Below are 23,646 nucleotides of genomic sequence, written 5' to 3' on the forward strand. Positions count from 1 at the left end.
TCTATAGTTGGCTGAGTTGCACATTAAGAAATCTGACACAGACCAGAGGAGACAGGAGAACCACCCAATACATCATAAGTCCTCCCTCACATTGTTCACAGCAGCAGGTAAATAAAAATGCTCTCCTTAAAAATACTGGTTGCTTCTGAGCAAGAATATTCCAATCTTCATAACTCCAAACTGTGGCACTATTTTAGTTAATAGGAATTAGACTTTGGGACTTTAAACAGCTACCTTAACAGCAAAATAATAAGTAGTGGCCGTGTCGTGTTTCGCTTATATTCAAAAACTAAATGTTTTCATTTTATATGTGTTCCCCAGCCACGGAAATACTGCTGATCATGTTCAAATCTCTCCAGGGCCTTGCATCCTCCATCTTTGTCATCTCTCTCAGCTCTTTCGCATTCTAAGGACTTGTGCTCTTTCAATCATCACCCTTTGTACATGCTCCATTTCATCTATGAGGAAAACCTTCAGCTACCTGAATGCAAACACTAGAATTATCCCCACCAACTATTCCCCACTCACTCCACATGTATATGGTCTTTCATTCTTTGAGCAAGGCGCTGATATATGCATTTCATTCAAAATCAATCATGCCTCCGGTAGCCAAGGGTATTATCCTCAACTGTGTTTGATCCACATTTACTGCGGTATTATTTATCTAATTCTTGTTATTCTTCACTGATTAGCTGGTAACAAACTAATGATTTAAGATTGGGAGAAAAACGGTTCCATTGACACTAATAATATATCATCAAAAAGCTTGTGTTCCCACCACCAGACTGAATAGCAGACATTTGTTATAATCTCAAATGAGGTCAGGAGCAAAATAACTGTATTTGCATGACACAGACTCCTACTGCACTCTGTGATAATACTTTGCAATATTTTAAAGGTTCTGCTATAAATATGCAACTGAAATTGTTTTGTTCTGATGTAAAGGCTCATTATGTTGCAATGGAGTACAAAAATGATTTACTTTTAAGACTATTTTTCTACTCATAAGATATATTTACATTTTGTTCCTTTGGAGTCTCCCCCTTTTCTGAAGATATAGACAATGGCTAAAGAGTATGGATATAAACTAAAGCAAAATGATGTCGTAGGTTCTGATAATATTTTGTCAGAAAAATGTTTAGAAAACATTTAATAATGAAAAGGGCAGTAATTGAACATTTTGTTCGGGCTGGAATTAAAGGGCATCCAGTACAAACAAACTGTGCCATGTTTCTGTCACTGCGCAGCTGAAATGTTTTGTACTAACGTACAGGCATCAGTTCAATTAAAAATTCTTAATTCACATTGCATGATTCAAAAGTATGCCACCATTAAAATGTGATGTTGCTAATTTTTATAAGTTGAATGTAAAATACGAGAATACATTTTCTCGGTGGCTACAGTAAAGAACAGTGAATTCACAAATTTGAAAAGGAGGTGATAGGTCAGGAAAACAAGGCACATAACATATGCAGTAGTGGACTTTTGTCTCATATTCTGGGCAGTGCTTACTGCTGCTATTAATGGCGCACATCTTCGGAAACATGAAGCAGTTATATGCAAGCTGTTTCGACAGCTCTTCTTTAAATAGCCCAGATCCTTACAGATTAGGACCTAAAATAGTTTGAGTTGCCAGCCTGGATGATCATAAAAAGTCAGGAAAAATGTTATTTATCCATCTATTTACGTAACATAAGACAATCTTAAAAACATTACAAGACATGTCACTTGTTATTTTTTCCACTGATGTGCCATTTAAATGACCAAATCTCCTTGAAGTTCCCAATAGACGTTTAGGTACATTTGTCCACTGATCATACCTGTTGTAGAAAATATTGTTAATATTCTACAAACTAATGTATAAAAATCCCAATGATTATTTTGCTTTTAGATTAATTTCAAATTTCACAAAGGTGTTGGCTCCTTGACCAGTGTCACCATAGCAACCACTAACTATTGTGTTTACAGCAGGAAAAAAACAATGAACTTTTTTTACAAAAGTATGCTTTTAATGTGGTTAAATTATAATTTAAACTATTATAACATTGAATGAAATTATGGAAACATAATTCAATAAAGCATGATTGAATTAGCTGACATCAAAATATAAACACTTAATTGGCATTTAACTCCAAACCAATTTGTTTCTAATTTTCAGCAATTTTAGCACTATTTCATTGTGCTCATTCAAATTTTTTTTTGTGCCTCTCTTATACTTCTATTGAACACATGCAGCTAATGAACTGCAATTGCATCCTATCAGGTGACTAAGAGTTTGCTGGATTGCTGCATCCGTAAAAGGAAACAGCAAGCTTCTATTTGGCACCTATCCCTGTACAAGAATCAGAGCCTTCTGCACACCAAGCATTAGACTATATCTGACGTCACTAAGCTGCTTCATCCATTCATCATGTTCCTGAGTTTTCAATGTAATATTCTTAAGAGTATTAACATTGCCATTTCTGCTTTTAGTAGGCAGGAAAAGTAGTTTAATAGAAACATTATTATCTTCATTAATTTTCTCTTTTTATTTCAATGGATCTTTTCACAGTTTCTAAGTTTTGATGCTCTCATTGGGGAACTTGGGATGGATAAAAGCAAAGGTGCTGAATGATACTGACAAATTGACATAATCACTAAATCGATATCTTTGAACAATGTTATGCACATTCCTGAGGTAGATAGGGCATGAACCTACTTGCCTAAAGGTAAGTACACTGCAACTGCACCACAAGAACCCCCCCATGATCACCAAATAATCTGTGGTTAATGCTTACATCGATTGGTGCTAATTCAATATCCATGCAGTGTCAGGCTCAGTGATTCCTTCATGCTAGTTGTCTACAAATGTCAGTTGTATTCTTCAATTCACTGCAAATATTTGAAAACAAGATGATAATATAATGCAAATGAAATGCAAAAAAAAGTTGTTACTATTTTGAGATAACAAGGTGTAGAGCTGATGAACAGAGCAGGCCAAGCTGCATCAGAGGAGCTGGAAGGCTCACGTTTCGGGCCTAGACCTTTCTTCAGAAAATGGTGGAGGGGAAGGTGGTTCTGAAGTAAATAGGGAGAGAGGGAGAGACGGATAGAAGATGCATAAAGGAGCAGATAGTTGGAGAGGAGACAGGCAGGACAAGGAGGCGGGGTTGGAACCAGTAAAGGTGAATGTAGGTGGGGAGTTAGGGAGGGGACAGATCAGTCCAGGGAGGACAGGCAGGTCCAGGGGAGCGAGAAGACATTAGTGGGTAGAGAGATGGGGGTGCGGTTTGAGGTGGAAGGAGGGGATAGATGCGAGGAGGGCCAGGTTAGGGAGGTGGGGATGAGCTGGACTGGTTTTGGAATGCGGTAGGGGAAGGGGAGATATTGAAGCTAGTGAATTCCACACTGATACCATTGGGCAGCAGGGTTCCCAAGCGTAATATGAGTTGCTGTTCCTGCAACCTTCGGATGGCATTGTTGTGGCACTGCAGGAGGCCCGGGATGGACATGTCATCTAAGGAATGGGAGGGGGAGTTGAAATGGTTCGCAACTGGGAGGTGCAGTTGTTTAGTTCGGACCAAGCGTTGATGTTCTACAAAGCAGTCCCCAAGCCTCCGCTTGGTTTCCCTGATGTACAGGAGGCCACAGCGGGAACAGTGGATACAGTATACCACGTTAGCAGATGTACAGGTGAACATCTGCTTGATGTGGAAAGTCTTCCTGGGGCCTGGGATGGCAGTGAGAGGGGAGGTGTAGGGGCAGGTGTAGCATGTCCTGCAGTTGCAGGGAGAAGTGCCAGGGGTGGTGGGGCTGGAGGGGAGTGTGGATCGGACAAGGGAGTCGCAGAGAGAATGGTCCCTCCAGAAAGCAGATAAGGGTGGGGAAGGAAAAGTGTCTTTGGTGGTGAGGTCAGATGTCAGAAGTGTCAGAGGATGATGCGTTGAAATTTTGAGTATTTTGCATCATTATTATTATTATACCCTTGAATTGCCTTTCTAGAGACTATTGACAGCTGCTTTTCTTTTCAGGAATGTAGCATATTCCAGAAATCCTTCAAGGGATGCTAAATGAGATTTCCAAAGCAAGGGCTGACAGGTAGTGAACATGTCTACAAATTTTAAGTAAAAGATCTGTGTGGAAGCAGAATTCCAGTCACTATTACCCAGTCTCTTCATCATCATGAACTGAATACAGAAACAAAATGGAACAAAAGGTCAAGGTGTACCAATTCATAAAAATCCATTTCCAAATATCAGCTGAGAAACAAAAATGGCTTTAAAACTGCAGACAAACAGAAACTGTAAGATGTTCAGTCTAAAAAACAGAGAGGTAGGCAAATTCCAACATACTTATAGAATCAGCTAAACAGACAGATAGATGGATGGACACCACAGGATGATAAATAGCAATGATACAGTGATTAATTACAGAACCCTAATTTTCACCCTCATGCTAATCAAGACAAACTGCTTCCTGACTTCTTTTTCTTTTTGTTATATGTAGCCATGACAAACAAATAGCTCTCTTTAAGCTTGACGCTTTCCTCCCACATATGTTGCTTATGCTTGCTCAAGTGCCTGTACCGATAATCCTAAATAGCCAACTGAGTCATCAATTTTGCTTTGCTCTAATAGCAGACATGGCTCTATTTTAATAGAACAGCATTCTATAACTAAGTTGGGATTGAGGATGATAGCTTTATTATAGACTTGTTAAGTTATTTTGCAAAGTTAACAAATACTGTAGCTCCAGCACAGAATGCAGCACCAGATAATAGGCATCAACATCACAAATAAGGCTTAAAAATAAACTTTATAATCCCCCAAAGGTCCAAGTGTGGGTACCTCCCACAAGACTTCAGTTTAAAGTGCACCATAAAAGCCCAAATGGTGTTAGATCACACAAAACAGATAGTCTTGGATTTCTTGCTTTAATACATCCAGGAGTCATTTTATTAAATAACCTCTGAGTTAAATGCAGCTCTCATATCAATATACCCAAGATTTCTGTATATACACAAAAGTTTAACTGCATTTTAAATAAGAGAGTATAACTGCTTAGGAACATGAATCATTACACGAACAGTAAATTTCCCAAGCTGCATAAATGCCTTGATGAATACAAGAAAATTTCAGTTTATTTAGAAATACAACTGTGATGGATATTCAAACAACATATATTTTAAATTATTATGCAGAATATTTCTTCACAAAAATTTCCTAACACAAGAGGTTCGAGCAATGGGATTTTGTTTGCCCTTTCTCCTCTGCAATTTAATTCTATTAGGTTAACAAAACCAGACAGCATCAGCAAGCTATCCACTTACCTATCTGCTAATTCTCCTCAATTTACCTCAGCTGTGTGTCAAGTTACCAAAGGAACTGAAGATGTACACTCTAAATGACTATCCTGCTTGATAAATCAAAATGCACTGAAAGAGTAAAATTGTAAGAGATACAAGTAACAATGCATAGCTTATTATTTGCTTTCTTTGCAGTGTCTTTTCCTCTGCATTACCCTTTACATTTCCAAAACTAACAATTATCTGAAATGACTAATTTAATTTATAATATGAATAGAGATAAAACAAAACAATTGCCAATGTCTAGTATTATTTCCAGGATGAAGACTGCAAATTACATCTCACTGACCTGAATTGTGAAACTAAATTGTGTCCAAATCAGGTATCAGTAACTACAGTGATAAGAAATGCAATTAAAACATACTTTCTATTATAGCTGATCTCTCCTTATGCCCTGACATGAACTTCCAATGTGCCTAATGAAGGCTGAAAAATCCAGCAGTTGGATTGCAAATTAATGACTGGAAGTAGCCTCTGGGCTCAATGTGAAAACAGCAGAAACATTCTTCCTTCTAAAGTAAGGGATGTGAAAACAAGGACATACTTTTTGCGTGTAAACCTCCACTGATCCCTTTTGTTAGTTGAGGCTGATCACATATGCTATGGTCATTCACAGTCCAATTTCACAGAGACCTGAAACAGGCTTAATGACCCCATTCTGCCCTTTCAGTATAGATATTTTCTCATCAACCTGCTGATATGTGTGGTCCAGGTGGGACTTGAACCCAGGCCTCCAGGGACAGAACTTGGGACACTACCACAGTGACACAAGAACCCTCATTGTTTCAGTGAACAGAAAGGACACCCTGATATTCATTTCAGTTGTTCACCTTCAACAGCTACAGATTTCCCTAACCAATAGGCAGGTGGTACACTTTGACCACAAAATGAACCTGTGACTGCCAGTAGACCCAGAATTACTCATTTGTATATGATCCAATTTCCATGCCTGGTTTCTGTACATGGTTTAAATTATAACATTATTCATAAACTTTAGCAGAAAAAAACAACAAAATAAAAGCAGAATACGTAAACACAACAGCCTGCACTATTACGAAGGCATGTGAAAATTATACACTTCCACAATTTTATATAATTCTAGATTTTCTTATCAAAGAAGATGTGGCATGCAAAATGCTGCCAGTGTGTTTTCTTCCAATTCATTCATTAATCCACTATACTCATCATGCTCGTACTGAACCAATGCTAAATGCCCTGTTTTTGATCTGGTTGTAATTGTTCATTTAGAATTGTTATATTGAGGTATTTCAGTAGTACGAACAGTTTAATTGGCTATCAGATCTTTCTTTTGCAATTGTACTGGGGAAGTCAAAATAAGTTCTGATTTCTCCTTGTGCTGAATCAAATTTGAATTACTATGCATTTACTTCTTCCTTCTTCCACAAAGCCTTCTCTTTATTTTTATGCCATTGAACAGCACTGAATGTACAACTTCCAAAACAAGAATCTATTCAAATCCCTATGTCCAAAGAAGTGGCATTCTCAAAGGGAACATACTTGCTCCTGTTAGAAAGTCAAAGTTATAAACGCAACTTCAGGTACTTAAGCCCATAACCGAAGCTGTTACTTAGAGCAATACTAATGTTGTTTACAAATGCTAACTTTAAGTGGCACTGCTGGAGATGCCATCTTTCAGATGAGATGTATTGTGAAAGCCTTATATCTTTGTGCATGGCACTAAATGAAAAATATTGGCAAATATTATTAAAAAGGAAGCATATTTGCTCAACAAATTCGAGCTCAATCAAAGCTCAAGTTAAGTCATACCAAGTCTTATTCCATGGTTCCTAGCTTTTATGCTCCTCATTCAACATACCTTGATTTTAAAATTCTCTACATTGTATTCAAAGACCTCCATAGTCTTGCCCATAACTTTTTTAGAATTTCCTACAAGCCTGCACCAATCTCTGCATTCTGGCCACTGACATGCCAACAATTTTCATAATTCCACCATTGGTGGCCATACCTTCAACTAACTAAGCCCTTCGCTCTGGAATTCCGTTTCTATAGCGCTGTACTCCTCTACCTCTGCTTACTTCCTCAAGATCCTCATTAAAAACAACAACTTTGATCCAACTTTTCTTTGCCTTACCTAATATATGCTTATGTCGGACATTGTTTGTTCACAATCCCATGAAGCATAAACTATTTTTTTTACTATATTTGAGATTCTGTATAAATACGAGTTGTGTGCAAAAGCCTGCAATCTTTCCTACATTAGGACTATGACAACATTTTAACAAGTATGGAGGTGGCTACAAGGTGCTTTGTAATGTTTTGGAGTCACAAAAGGCACCACGCAGTCGAAGATTTTGCTTTCCACAAGTATAATTTATTAGCGATATCAAATTGTCAAACATGATATTGCACCTACTTTCATTTCTCTTCTGTCCAGAAAGCCTTAAATGTTAATGGTTAACAGAATTTTAAATACTGAGATTGATTCAGTACACAACACCTCGAACTCCCTTGAGATATTTGCTTGCTCTTAACGCCACAGCCAAGACTAAGCGACAGTGCGTTTCTTCATTATAACAAATAGAGAAAAACTGAGCAGGCCACTCATTTGACCACTGTTGCCTTCCTCTTAGAAAAGATATAGCAGAAAAGGAAGAAATGCATTTATGTAGAACCTTGCACAAACTCAGGGTGGCTGAAGCGCTTTACTCTAACTAAGGTTATTTTTCTTACATATTATTCCTGTTGAAATGCAGGAAATACATCACCTAATTGCACATAACAGGATAGTAAAATCAGCATTTTGACAATCTGTTTTTCTGATACTGACTCAGGAACAAATATTGCCCAGGACATCAGAGACAACATCCCGTTCTTCTACTGAGTAGGATCAATGGATTTTTTATGTGGACCTTAGAGGATAGGCAAGGTCTCTGTTTTCCAACTCACCTGAAAGGGGAGGCCCCTAACAGTGCAGCACCATAGTTTCAGCCTAGATTTTTGTGCTCAAATCTTTACCACAAAATTGGAAGCCATAAACATCTCACCCAGAAGTGAGAAGGTGCCAACAGAGGGCTGAAAGCATAATGCATAATGCCAAAGACAGGACAGCAAAAAAAATACAGTTTTATTTGGAGTTTAGACTAAAATGGTAAAATAGAACGTATTTAATTATTTCTTTAGCTGTGTTCTTGTAAACTGAAGACAGGCTGACCCTTTTAAGGATCAAGACAGAATTCACTATACGTGATGAACTGTATTTTTAAAAATTATGTATTTCTGTTGCATATTTTCCAACATGACAAAGAATGACTTCTGCTGCGGTTCAAATCTTCCTCACAGTTTACAGTTGAACGCAATATGTCATCATATCACTACTTCCATATCTTGGTCACACTGGCTCTGCTCAATTAAAGTTCACATGGGTCCAATATATCAAGAGTTAAGATTACCTTTATTTTGTAAGGTCTTTACAGTTGAATTTAATTTCTAATACATCCTGAAATTCAAAGAAGTAATGAATCTTAATTCCTCACTACCTGGCACATTTCTTTTGTGCTTCAATAATTGGTTTCAGAGATATAAACAGCAGTGACATTATTCTGTTCTTCCAAGATTCTAGCTCAGGAACGTGTTAACAAACATGTTTTCACACAATTAAGTCAACACTACTTTACCACACACTCAGGGAATTCTTAAAAATCAGAACATTTAAACAATGTCTATGCATTTACCTTACTTTTCATGATTCATGCAGCATGTTTTATACTACCGACCATCTTACTATCAGGCTAATTACTTTTTGCTTCAGGTACAAACTACCCTATTCTATCAAGTTCTAAATGTTAAGCATAAGAATGGCATACCTCACCTTTGTTACTTTCAAGCACAACTTTCACCACCTCATAAATAAATCAGGGGGATAAATGAGGAAAATCATAAACAATTCTGTTACTGCAAGTAGGCTGTTTGGAAGTAACAAAAATTTGACAGAGGGAACTGGGTCAAGATTCTCCCATAGGGCCATAGCATAGTTAGGATGAACACTCATCATCCCATATAAGCAATCAGATCCCAAACCTCACACAGTTAAGGAAAATCTGAGACTTTCTCAGATTGTACACAGTTTAATCCTGCTATAATTTAGAATCAAGATGTGGTGGTCAAGACCAGCATATTGAAAGGCAGAGTGTAAATGCAAGTCTTTCTTTCTAGTGATTTGAATTAGAAGTATGGCTAGCTCCATTACCTGAAACTGCCTCAGTGTCAACCATATTAAAGTAGCAGTAGAGTCACATATAAAACAGACTGAATCAGAATGATTTTTTTGAAGAAGGGTCCCGACACGAAATGTCAACTTTCCTGCTCCTCTGAAGCTGCCTGGCCTGCTGTGTTGTCCAGCTCCAAAGTGTGTTATTTCTGACTCCAGCATCAGCAGTTCCTGCTATCTCTGAATCAGAATAATAGGTTTCCTAACAGAAAAAACATGAGTAAACCAGTTGACAGCTTCATCTCATGTGGACTGACAACTGATTTTGTTTTAAACTGGGTTCTCAAGCTACCACAGTGAGGTTTGAATGTTTTAGTCCACTGACACAACTACCAAATTCCTATACCGTAGGAGAATATGAATTTATGAATTAATATCTAAACAAATGAAAGATTTCTCTTTCTTCACCAAAAAGGGCAAAGTGTTCTCTAAGAAAATACAAGTTAAGTTAGTGGCAGTCAATGTTAAGCTGTGTCAGCTTTTCTTTAGACTCCACAAATTAATAAGAAAGCACAGAAAATTAGAAGCTTATTTAACCTTCAGGCACATGACCTCCACAGATCACACAGTTTTACCTCTCAGAGTCTTACCCAACCTTGTGGGATGAAGGAAATAATGACAAAAAAGTAAATAGATGCTAACCCTCTAACTCTGCACCACAACACTGCTTCCTACTTCTATTTGATTATGCTGCCTCAATGGGATATGCAACTCTGCTGTACACTATGGTGAGAAATTTTCTTTGCACTTTCATCTCAGAGCTGCAAAGAAATTAAGTTAGAACTGGGTGGCAGCATATGTTATTAGGAATATTGGTAGCAAAGAAGGCCAGTATGAAGTGAGGGAGAACAGGAGAAATGTTGCAGCATGATCTGGGGTGGGAGGGGATTCATATTGCCAACATAAAGTGAAACAGGGTTTAGAGGAGAAACATCCACTTTAGATCAGAAAAGAGAAAGGAAGAACTGAGTCAGTGTGAACTGAACGATAGAGGAGAGTGTTAGCTGGAATTGACAGTGGGTAAGAATTTATGTATGAACTGAACAGCAGAGATTAAAGGCACCAAGAAAATTGGAGAGCTGGAGCAATGTGGAGGGGTAATAGCATCAACAGTAGAAGAAAATGTTACCTTAAAATTAGGAATACAGGGTGAATGAATGCCAGCATGATCAGCAGAGCAGAGATTAGCAGTAACAGCAGAAGGAGCTGGGTTGAAGAATGGCAACATGAACTGCAGAAGGAAAGGGAAAGCAGTGCAATGTGGACAGAGGGTGAAGAGGGTTTCTGCGAAAGGGGTGAGGCAGAGGAAAACTGTTTCTGTGCTGCTGGCACAAATATAAATGCGCTTAAATTTAACATAAAATCCCACAGCAGTGAGTACCAATACGTATCCACAATTGCCTTCTAATCCCATGAAAGAAGTTAGGGAGAAATTACCACAGTTTTCGCTGTAAACTTCCACCATACAAGCAACGGAAAGTGTATCTCCCGTTAAAATTTCAACAACATTGTGTCCTACTGCAACGTTGGTGTGACTACATCATAAATTTATATGTTTTTGAACTGTATGCCCTCATGAAAATGTGGGTCAGTTTCTCATAGATATACAGGGCATACAGAAGATCGCAATGAAAATGTATGCCATCGGTCATCAATCATTATGCAACAAATCTAGGGGATACCAATTAAACCTTACAATGACTCTAGCCAGTGGCATTCCACTGACCACACAATTCCAGGTCTGGCAGTATGCATTAAAAAAAGCATAGGGAGGATGATGTCATCATGATAATATCACTGGATCGGTAATCCAGAACCACAGGCTAATGATCTGGGAACATTGATTTGAATCTCACTATAGCAGATGGTGAAATTTGAATTCAATGAAAACAAAGTCTGGAATTTGGGGGAGGATATAGGTAACAATGTAGCTGCTGAAAATTGTTGGAAAAACCCATCTGATTCACTAGTGTCTCTTTAAGGAAGGAAGCTGGTCTAGCCAAGACTCCAGGCCCACAGCATTGACTCTTAGTTACCCTCTGGCCAATTAGGGATGTGCAATCAATTCTAAATGTTCTGAACAAAGGTCACTAGCCCCAAAACGTAAACTCTGCTTTCTCTCCATACAAGTGTCAGAAGTTGAGGTTTATAAAGTCACGTGGGGCATGGATAGGGTGAATATTCAAGGTTTTTTGCCCCAGGGTAAGGGAGTCCAAAAATAGAAGACATAGATCTAAGGTGAGACAGGAAAGGTTTAGAAGGGACCTAAGGGGCAGCTTTTTCACACAGATGGTGGTGCATGTATAGAATGAGCTGCCAGAGAAATGGTGGAGGCTGGCACAATTACGATATTTAAAAGACATCTAGATGGGTATGTGAACAAGAAGGGTTTAGAGGGATATGGGCCAAATGGTGGCAAATGGGACTAGATTAATTCAGGATATTCAGCATGGATGTGTTGGACCAAATGGTCTGTTTTGTGCTGTACATCTCTATGATTCTATGACTCTTAGCTATCAGACTTGCTTAGCTTATCCAGCGATTACTATTTTTGTTAGCAATAAATTCTAACCTCGTGAGTGATGCACGCATGAAAGAATAAACAAAACTAATCACTGATGTCTATTCAAATGCTCATAGTCTTCAATTATATTCTTAAACAAATATTTATTCTGTTGTGTACTTTTATGGAAGAGATTTTGTACAAATCACATCTCAAACGTCTCCCACTCTGTTTATAAAAGATATTTTAATCTCTTGTCTTATATGAATATGGTCCTTTATTCAACTCTTGGCTCTATTCCTATGATCAAGTAGCCAGAGGCTGGGTCATCAGTTTAGGACGAGATACAGAAGCCTGAACACACGCATGAGCAGGTTCAGGAACAGCTCCTTTCTGGCCGTTATCAGACTGTTGAATCGACTCTCTAGCCTCAAAAAAACGCAGATCTTGCTAAAAGTTGATCTCGCCTCACGCACACCCTGTGCAATGTAACCTGTATGCTCTATCTAAGTCTTTTTGATCTGTACACCCTTTGCTTACTATGATTTGCCTGTACTGCTTGTAAACAAAGCCTTTCACTGCATTTTGGTACACATGACAATAAATAAATCAATGAAAGTGTCCATCTATAGCACTGCTGTGCAGTTATAATGACACCTATTAATATTGCCTTCCTATCTCCATTCGCTATTATAATGCTCATTTGTATTGACTTAATCTGCAAAACCATAATGGTATTTTACATTATTCCTGATATATTCTCAGGGTAATATTAACGAGACTGTCGAGCAGCATTGAACCTCACCATGTAAAAGTCACCAAGCATGTTCCTTCTTGACTTGGGAAACTTTTCAGGAATTAGTTGCGGAAAAAAGGGATAAAACTCTGAAGTTAAGTGAATGGGTCTCAGCCCTGACAATACTGTCTGCTTCTACCCTGCAGATCCCTACAGCCGGTAACTGTTTAATGAACTGTTGCTCTGAACTCTCTACCTATTGCAACAGCAACTTGGATTAAGCAACATCTTTAACACAATGAAAGGACAGGAAGAGCTTCAAAGTAACATTATCAAACAAATTTGCCTGTTTTATATGAGCAGATACTCATTAGCCAAAACTTTGATTGAAAATATAGAAATTAAGGAGCATATTAAAGGAGATCAGATAGTCAGAGAAAAGTGAGATTGAGAGAGAATTCCAGTGCTTAGATCCTAGACGGGTAAAGGCACAGCCACCAGTCATGAAATCAGGGAAGTGCCTGAGTCCAATAGTCTTGGAGAGTAATCAGGTTGAGATCTGAAAATAGTTTTGTTTTAAGGCTTTCTACAAAGCAAGTTTTGCTTTAATTGTTGTGACCACAAATATAACCGAACAGTTTCCGATCAGCTATGCCATACAACCTCAAACCTAAAATTTGCCTTAATCAGTATCATCAAAAGTTAAAAATAAACAAAACAAAACGTGAAATAGAGATAACAAAGTGTGGGGCTGGATGAACACAGCAGGCCAAGCAGCATCTCAGGAGCACAAAAACTGACATTTCAGGCCTAGACCCTTCTCCAAAACGTCAGCTTTTGTGCTCCTAAGATGCTGCTTGGCCTGCTGTGTTCATCCAGCCCCACACTTTGTTATCTTGAATTCTCCAGCATCTGCAGTTCCCATTATCTCCTCTCAAAACTTGAAATAAATTATTTTGGTTAACTTTCTAGTTTTGAAATAGTTACACGTAACATTTAGTCTTTCCTAAAACTTTCCTTTTGGCACAGATTTATCTTCTGCAATACCTCCTAGTAGAAAGTTCATGGCTTTAAATACTGAAACTATTGATGATTTATAGTAAGAATCCACAGTGCATTTCCCTGTTATCTTTTAATTAGTCGTGTATCTTTAATTCATACACACCTACCTCTAATACATTACAACTCCCTCAGTTGTTGCAGTGAAACTATACAAGATGAAAATTTTGACAAGTTTTTAAAATAGCATGGTATCAAAAGAAACAATGCTTTAAATGTACATTCAAATTTATTTCACACATACGTAATGGACTGGAAAGGTGACCTGCTATACTACTTAATGGGTTAACAGACAGCGCCATTGATTGTTGAGACCAGCTGATGACTTCTCTACTTCTATAATTAGGCAACTCAGAAATGGCAGAAGATCTCATTCCTAAAAAACAGATCTGTACACCAGTGCTAGCTAACAGGTTTAAAAATATACCGCAGCAAATTAGCAGGGACAGAGTGATGGCCCCATTCCTACAAGCATTAGTAATGCACAACATCTGTGGTTAGCTACAAACACTCTCTTTACATTCACACTGTCAAAGTTTATACAATTTCATGTGGAAACAACCAATCAATCCTCCTGTAAATAATAAGCCAAAGACTGTACTGAGATAACTTAAGCACAGCATGTGGCAAGCAGCTGTCACTGAAGGCTTTCTTTAACATAGAATGTTAACCCTTTAAATACTTTTTTCAGAAAAACTGCTTAATTTAATGGGACAGAAACTGGCTTTTGCTTTGAGCAAGGTTTACTTGGCACTTTTTCATCTGATGCCCCTGAAATATGCCACTTGTGTCAAACTGGAAGTTAGCTACTGTCAAGTCTCCAAGGCCCTTGCCTGAAGCATTTGATGTTGCAAATATACAAATTATTGTCTCAAAGCCAGCTTTCAAAGCCCACTCCAAATTCATTGCTGTGGGGCAGTCATGTATTGCATATGCTCGGTTTACTTATACTGACTTTACAGTAGTGTTCCCACCAGATTTAAAAGAACAGCCAAAAAAGTAACAAATTTTGTTGTCTTTCATGTCTGCGAAGGATGAAAATATTTAAATTGCATTTTGTTCCTTGACCTTCTAACGCCACATCTGTGCCATCTATGGTCAAGAGGAAGAGCAGGTAATTGTTCACCAGGCCTTTATCAGTCCTGCCATACAAAATGAAATCACAGAGCACAGAGGGAATCAACAAGCATTGCTCTCACACACCTCCTAGTGGTTCACTGTAAGGGCCCAAGTAGCAAAAGCCTAAGAACAGGTCGCCAGCTATCCTGGTGAACTAATTAGGGAAGCAGAGTATGTTTCATAATGGGAAAAATGTAGAAAGGCTTTCTACAAATCTGCACCTGCTGAATCAAATGGAACAATCACACTGGAATTAATATAACTGTTGTAAATAAATCAATTGTGTACAATTATATCAAATCCAGCAAAATTAAACTAGAAATTGTCACTGTCTTCTATATTTACAAGCAGAAACCAGCAGACAATCCTTATGGTCTGGAATACAACTATTTTAACCATTCCACACAATCAGGAGGAGGAGGTGGTAGCATGGTGGTAACACCATTAGTTTAATGTTAATGTTCTGGGGTCAAATGTCACAGTGGCAAATGGTGAAATCTGAATTCAATAATTATCTGGAATTAGAGAAAACCAAGTGTAATGGTGAACATGTAAAATTTGTCAACTGCTGTAATTTTTTTAAAATCTGGTTCAAAAATAGAAATCTGCTATCCTTATCTAGCCTGGCCTACATTTCACTACAGTACTACAGAAATGTGGCTGTCTTGTAATGGCCCTCTGACAATGAATGATGACAATGTCCCATGACCAAATAAAGAAAATATGGACCAAATTCATCATTTTAATCATTCACAATTTAAGGCATGTTTTGTTCAATTACTTAATTCTGCAACAACCCCAAGAAATAAGTTATACCACATAGCTTTCAAGCAGAAAACACCTGGTCCGAAGTTTCTTTCAGCGGTGGAATGAGATGGTTCACAGTGCTACCAACACAATATTTTACTTTTTGCTCATCAAAATGATTTTTTTGGTGCCAAAGATGCCTGAGAAATGTATGTCTCCACGTGCAACTAAAGTGCAGCACAAAATTTGTGTTCTTAAAAGTAAATAGCCTGCTGGAACTGTCAATACTGTAGGGAAGATGTCACATGCCAAACCAGCATAGCCCCTGTTACAGCATTACATTCAAGCATAAACCTGCTCCACTGGAGAACCACTCCTTAGAATTAAAGCCTGGGGGTTGTTTCTGCTGTTTCATTGCCCAAAGGGTTAACTGCAGTACCTTAATGAACTAAATACCGATTATGAAAAGAACTGCTTTTGTCTTCTGGGAGAGGAGGGGAGAAATATAATATTCCTCCTTCAACAATGTTGAAAATATTCTATTCTAACCAACAATAAAACAGGAAAATGATTGCATGTTAAAAAAAACCTCAAGGATTTCTATAATTCTGGTTAATAGAACTCCGGTCCTGCAAGTTCTTTCACTTTCTTGTTGGCTTTTGGGATGGTGTGAGGGGTGGACAGTGTGAAGAGGAGGAGAGGGGGGAGACTGTAAATGTTATTACCGCACGTTAACATCACATGCATGTGACGCAGCAAGTATATAATTGTACCTTGTGTTTATAAACAAAGGAAAACGTGTCAAACACCTCTTGGTGAATAAGGTAGTGGCTCCTTTAAGAACTGACGGCATCGGTCCAGTGACAGCAGTCAAGCCAAACGTTCCCATGCAATTCCCCAAATGCCTTACTTTATATTAACTTTGGCAACAAGTTTATTGGAACAATGTGATTGCCCGAATTCAGAATGGAGAATACAGCAATCCACCCCCCCTCCCCATTTCCAATTAAACATGGCAGCCTTTTCTAATTCACATATTACCATCGTTTTAGCCTAAATAGGTGCTCACAAACTATAAACTTTTAGGGGTCTGCTTTTTTTTTGTTCAACAGAGGGCTGGAAGTCGAGAGAGGGCGAGAGATCAAGCACAAGAAAATGTTTAGTTGTGGTAACACTTCTCTGAATCAGTAATCGGTTAGCCAGATCGCAAATGCATCGGAAGATTCTGTTCCCCCTCTCTACAGCGATCTGTTTGATCAGAGATGCGCTGTGAGATACAGTGTAACACTTCGTATTGGCAAGCATAGAGGCCACAGTCAGAAGCACTGGGCAGTGCACACACAGTTACAACAAGGACAAGCAGCAAACCGGGTTATTGTTACTTACTCGTTAGCTTGAGGAAAGCTTTCTTGCGATGTACAAGATAGCATCAGGCACAACTGTATAACTGCTATTAGACAGAGTGAGCTCCTGCAAGCAGCCATCTTCCACCGTGAATGTATTTTAAAACAAAGTGGAAGGGAAAATAAATAAATGCAGAATAAAAATAAATCTGCCTGTCCCAAGTTAATGTCAGGAAGATGAGATTCCAAGAATAGGTTCACAACAGCAACAAATTCTAATAATCCCAAACTATAACATTTAGCGGCTGATCTGAAGAGCCGCCATCAGCCCGGGTTCCATCTCCAAGCAGCTTAGTTTTGTTTTTGTTTTTTTTCTTGGTTTGGGATATATCCTGGGGCTGTGCAAACTGCTGGTGATCGTCACTGTCCTGGACTCTCAGTCCCCTCCTCCAATTGCCCTGTGAAACCAGTCTCATCAATCCCCTTCGCTCCCCCTCGAGCCCGGACTAGTTTCCATACAAGGAATACCACAAATACACACAGACACACACTCTCAGTCTCCTCTCGTAGAGCCAGCGGCTGATCGCCTGTCACACAAACATCGCAGTCTAACCCTGGTTTATATCGACGCTGTTAAAGCGAGGTGCTGCGTGCTGAGGTGACGCTTTTAAAACATTCACAAGGCGGGTTCTTCACTAGCGCTATGACTTTCTCTTTTGAAACGCGTGTTGTAAAAACATAAAAAAGCACTCAAAATTACAGTCTATAGATCAAAATGTGTAGAGCACCATCACCCACTTTCTCGAAACGTCAACCCTGAAGTGTGTTTTGAACCTTGAGGCCAGCTGTTCTGTTCTATAATGTTGCTGGAACTAAAATCAATGTCTTTTTTTCCAGGGGTTCATTTTTGCGTATGACTAAGTTCTAGTTAAGATAAAAGCCCATTTTGGAGACGCAGTTCCTGTAAGAATGGAGCTTTCTAAGCAAATATCCCTTCCATATATTGCACATTTCGAAGACCTTGTGTTATGATTAATTAATTAGAAATTAAAAACTGAGTTTTGCTACAGTCGAATGGATGAAAAGCCGAAACCTACTGATATGTGCCCTGGCAGAGACAAATGTCTAAAGTGAATTAAAACCGATAAAGAACTGCAGATACTAGAAATCAGAAATAAAAACAGAAATTGCTGGAAAAGCTTGGTAGGTCTGACTGCATCTGTGGAGAGAAATCAATTAACATTTCAAGTCTGGTGACCATTCTTCAGAACTCAGACCCGAAACGTTAACTCTGATTTCTCTCTACGGATGTTTCCAGTTCTGTTGAGCTTTACCAGCAATTTCTATGTTTTTTTGTATCTTTTAAAGTGCCCTGGTTTCTATCACTGTTAGGACGGCTGCAGCCCGCCCCAGGTCTGCATGTAATTTTGGCTGAAACTTCTGGCTCCATCGTGAGAATGCAGGAGCACCGACCATTATCGAGAAATTACTGTTGGTGATAGCCGTAAAGGCACCTAAATAGATTTGTATGATATTCCTTGAGCATTTTGTCTAGTGCAGACATGGACTAAGTTAAAAAAAAGGAAGCATTTGTTCATTCACATCATCAATAGTGACCAAATGTAAAACAAATATTTTTTAAAATTTTAAAGTCTTGATTTTCATTAAAACCATAAATACTATTTTTACAATGCTTAATGGGATTCATCCCTTTCTTCACACCAGGATATTAAACCACTCAGCCCTTTTAAAAGGTTGGAAATTTCTGCCCTGATTCATTTATTTTAGTCCTTTTAGGTGATCTGAGTGATGGACAGTATCTATTGCCTGTCCCTAATTACCGCTGGGAAGGTGGTATGGAGCCATGTTCATGAACCAGTAAGTCCATGTCGACTTTGTTGCCTTGGCAGTAAAGGAATGACAATTATTATTCTTATTCATCCAGAGGATGTTGGCATTGCTGGCTGGCCAGCCGTTATTGCTAATAACCCTTGAGAAGGTGGTGGTGAACCACTGAGTCCATGTGCTGTTGACAGACCCACAATGCCTTTTGGGAATGAATTCCAGGATTTTGACCCATGATGTTGACCCATGCTGCCCTTGTCATTCTAGATGGGAGCTGTCATGGGTTTGGAAGGTGTCTCAGTAGCCCCGGTAAATTTCTGCATTGCATCATGCAATGTACTTCAGTGCAGAAAAGGCTGCATCCACACGATTCGTAATGGAACTAAATTGTTGTATTTCTGATCCCATCAACCATTGTAAATATATTATTTATACTTTAATTGAAAGTCAAGATTTTAAAATCTTTAAAACGTTACTGTTGATGATGTGAAATAACAAATGTTCCCCTCGGACCTTATCCTAAGGAACTCCTACCATAATGATGCAGAACCGAGGTGATCAACCTCCAGCAACCTCAACCATCTTCCTTTGTGTTCAGTATAACACCACTCAGTGGTGAGCTTCCTCCTTGATTCCCACTGACACCAGTTTTGCTCAGATTCTTTAATTCCACACAAATTCAAATGCTGCCTTGTTTCAGGACCAGTTACACTTACCTTGCTTCTTGACCCCACTGCTTTTGTATGTGTTTGGACCAAGGTTACAATGAGGCCAGGGGCTAACTGTTCCTAATAGTACCCAAACTGAGCATCAGAGAATTGAGTTTTGCTAAGTGCCCCATAATAGCACTGTCGATATGTTCCATCACTGATTACTCAGTATCGACTGATGGAGCAGCAATTTACAGGGTTGGACTTATCCTAATTTTCCATGTTACTGGGTAGAAGCCAGTGTTGCAGCTGTACTGGAATAATTTGGCTAAGGGAGTCACTGGTTGTGGAGCACAAGTCGTCATTATGTTTCCAGTATCTAGTATCTTTACTTGTTTGTTATCAAATAGACAATTGAATAGATTGAAGACTGGCAAATGTGACGCTGGGGACCTCAGTAGGAGGCTGAGATGGATCATCCATTAAACATTTCTGACTGCACAATTGGCCACTACCAGTCTACCACAACTGGATGTGGCAGGACTGTGGAGCTTACATCTGATCCATTGGTTGTGGAATTGCTAAGCTCTGTTTATCATTTATTGCTTCCACCATTTGATAAGTGTGTTGTAGCTTCATATGGTTTACACTTCATTTTTGGGTGTGTCTGGTGCTGTACCTGCCATGTCCTCCTGCAATCTTCTTCGAACCAATATTGATCTCTTGGCTTCATGGTAATGAGGTTAACATTGTTTTTGAGTGCAATTCTGCGATTGTCATTGTACACAGTGCCTCATGAAAGCCCAAGCATTAGGTCTGATAGATCTTTTGGAGGTCTGTCCATGACACAATGAAGGGTATCCTCAATTTGATAATTGGGCTTCATCTCACAAAAACTATGCAATGGTCACTCCTACTGAAGCTGTCATAGACAAATACATCTGTGATAGGTAGATTGATTTTTCCTCTGTTGCCCCTAAGGATTCCAACAGCTTGGTCATCAGTCATGCTGCTAAGCTGTTCTTGAAAATGAACATTAAAGTCTTCCATCCAGAATACATGCGTTCCTTTGCCATCTTCGGTTCTCCTTCCAAGTGGCATTCACTGTGGAGAAGTACTGAATCATCAGTTATGGGTGTGAGGGTATGATACATGGTAGAGATGGTTTCCTTTCTCATGTTTGAGCTGATACCATCAGCCTTATAGAGTTCTGAGTCAATGTTGAGAACTCCCAGGGCAGCTCCTTTCTGACCATTTGTCCAATTTGCCACCAAACTGCCATCTCTGATGTTTTTGTTTTGCTGTTGGCACAGGATAAGATTCTCTGGGATGATTTGATTATGACTATTCCAGGCTGTTAATTAATTAGACTTAAGCCCCCAGGTGTTTGTTACAATGACTTTTCAGGATTGGCAGCTGAGAGTGCAGTTGTCATTTTTGTGCCTAGATCAGTGCCAGATAATCCATCTGGTTTCATTCCTTATGATTGAACCTGACTCAGAATGTTATAAAAGGTGGGAGATGTCCGTGCTGGCAAGGGGAGCATTTAACCCCCAGTGCCAGGGTAGATGATAAAGGATAGTGCTCACTCATGAGCATACTATCACCTTGTTTTCCCAGAAATAAGGCTTCCGCACTGACTGTATTTGAAACGTTAATGAATACAAAATTATATGCAGCCAGAAAAAAATGAAATGCTTTAAATGCGGCATTATACATTTCCTGGGACAAATTAGACAGCCTCACAAGTAACCCATCACTCAAAGGATGAAAATTTCATGAGCATCTACTTGATAATTCAATAATTTTGTTGTTTCTGTCCCTATATGTCAGTGCGAAATGAGATATATGGACCCACAGAAAATACCATTCCCTAAAGAAGACAATCAGAATTTTAAAGCCAAATTCAATTTGAAGAAATGCAGTTTTTTGATCTTATAGGAACGTTAGCAAAGATATTTTGCTATCATCTGGAGACAAAAAAGTTTTTCTTAATTATAAGTATGTTTAAATGTTCATTTTTGTCATTCACCAACTGAAGATATCACCAATTTTGAGAGCAGCGTCAATATCAGACACTCATAGGATTTGTCAAATATGACAATAGGACACTTTGCTCGAATAACATAACTTGACTTACACCTCAGAAGATTCTTCCTTCTTGCACTTACTACCATTATTTTAAGCAAAAGTGTCAATTTCATGCTGAACTTAGTATTTATATTTATCTGAGTTCATTGACTAACATAAACGACTGTTATTTTTGCAAAAAAACCTTAGTGCTCACCTTCATTTTCAATTAAATAAGATTGGTCAGAAGAGGATGTGATCTATGTATTCACAATGCTGAATGTTATAAGTAATACAGACATAAGGAGTCTCATAGACAGGAATTGTGAATGAGGAACCAGAGACACCAGATTAAAATTAATAAAACATAGATCAAACTATAAATCAAAAGCTTTCCTTGTTCCTTTATAGAGGAGTGTATATTGTCAAATAGACTACAATTAGGTAAGTGTAGAATGATAGTGTACTAACAGAGACCAGAGATAATAGGAACTGCAGATGCTGGACAATCCAAGATAACAAGGTGTGGAGCTGGATGAACACAGCAGGCCAAGCAGCATCATAGGAGCAGGAACGCTTTCCTGCTCCTAAGATGCTGCTTGGCCTGCTGTGTTCAACCAGCTCCACACCTTATTACTAAAGGGGACCATTTGGCCCATCATGCATTTGCCAAATGATGTCTCATAGAGTTTATTTCTGTCAGTGCTGGCTATGAATAAATATAAAAATGGGATTACATAGGATAAGATGGGTGTCATGTAGCTGGAATGAAGTGCCAGATGAGAACTGAATAATGAGAAGGCTAATCTGCAAGACGTTTATGAGATCTCATTTTTTAATGGAGCATTTAGATAATATTTTCCCTAAACAAACTGTATGTCATAAGTGAAATAGCTTTCATGATGGGATAGATTGTATTTGTTACCTGAAAACAATCTGTGCTTTGGCCAAGAGTCTTTATTTTAATACTTTCAATGTCTTAACACTTTTCTGAATTTAGGGTACCTGGCCTGAAACTCAAGGTGATTTCGCATTGTAGAAATGCAGCTTGATAAAGAGTGTTGGTTCTCCCTCTCCTGGTTGCATTTGTTGTATAAAGAAGGCTCAGAGGCACACACAAAAGTAAGGCTTTAAATGTTACACTGACTTGCATAAGCCAGTTCCTGTGAAATAAATGCAGGGAGCTGATCCCTCCATACATGCTTCACTTCTCTGCCTTAAGCAATTCTGTAGACACCAGGACTGATTCACAGGATTAACACAGGAAAGCAGCACATAAGGGTCAGTCTTTCAAAGCTGGATCTGTGAATAAGTGTAACAGAAAAAGTCTCTTTAACAGACCCAAAATTCACAACACCTCTTTAATTCACAGAATTTTTCTGAACACACTTTAAAGCACTGCATTTAATCTTCTCAGAAATACAAATATAAGCATTTAAAAACTGCTACAAATTTCTTTGTGTCATATATTCAGAAATACCATTGGAATTTTAAATGGTTAAAGCTCCCATTGCATAACTAATTTATGGTTTTAAAAGTTAATCAAAAGATCCTCAGTCTTAATATTAGAAATCACTCTGTCATAATTTTTCACTCCTAACAAATTGACGCAATTATGATTGCAGCCCATAACCAAAATTTTAAAAATCCATCACATTCATTGCAGTTCTAATGACTTTTTTGTTACATTTTTGTGATGTTTTATCTGCATTTGTAATAATTATGATGGTCAAATGCAAGCAGTTAGCTACTTCTACAAAATTATTTCTAATCACGTAATCCTGAGGCTAAAAACTAACAAGTTCAACTGCATTAACACTTTTCTTTCAACAAGCCCAAAATTGAATGTTTATTTCAATAAGCTAAGGAACAGTAATGGTGTCATGAGGAGCACAAGCAGTAGTTCAGCACAATGATTTACGTTTTTTAATTCTACTGAACTGGATTATTACATTTGGAATGTAAAAATACAAGAAATGAT

The 23,646-nt window shown here is 38.4% G+C and overlaps 1 protein-coding gene across 10 annotated transcripts in view; it reads right to left on the bottom strand.

Moving 5' to 3' along the window:
- Positions 1 to 17,761, bottom strand: part of LOC125463260 (voltage-dependent calcium channel subunit alpha-2/delta-1) — a 617,517-nt gene extending 599,756 nt beyond the window's left edge. For 2 of the 10 annotated variants that reach the window (XM_048554311.2, XM_048554310.2), the window contains exon 1: positions 17,144 to 17,756. In XM_048554311.2, coding sequence (XP_048410268.1) covers positions 17,144 to 17,241 — 98 coding nt within the window. In that variant the 5' untranslated portion in view covers positions 17,242 to 17,756. Of the gene's footprint in view, positions 1 to 17,143 lie in introns of all 10 variants that reach the window. The other 8 variants (XM_059654605.1, XM_059654607.1, XM_048554305.2 and 5 more) reach the window with 8 other exon arrangements.
- Positions 17,762 to 23,646: the final 5,885 nt, after the last annotated feature.

Source organism: Stegostoma tigrinum, chromosome 25, assembly GCF_030684315.1.
Source record: "Stegostoma tigrinum isolate sSteTig4 chromosome 25, sSteTig4.hap1, whole genome shotgun sequence".
NCBI classification, from domain to species: Eukaryota; Metazoa; Chordata; class Chondrichthyes; order Orectolobiformes; family Stegostomatidae; genus Stegostoma; species Stegostoma tigrinum.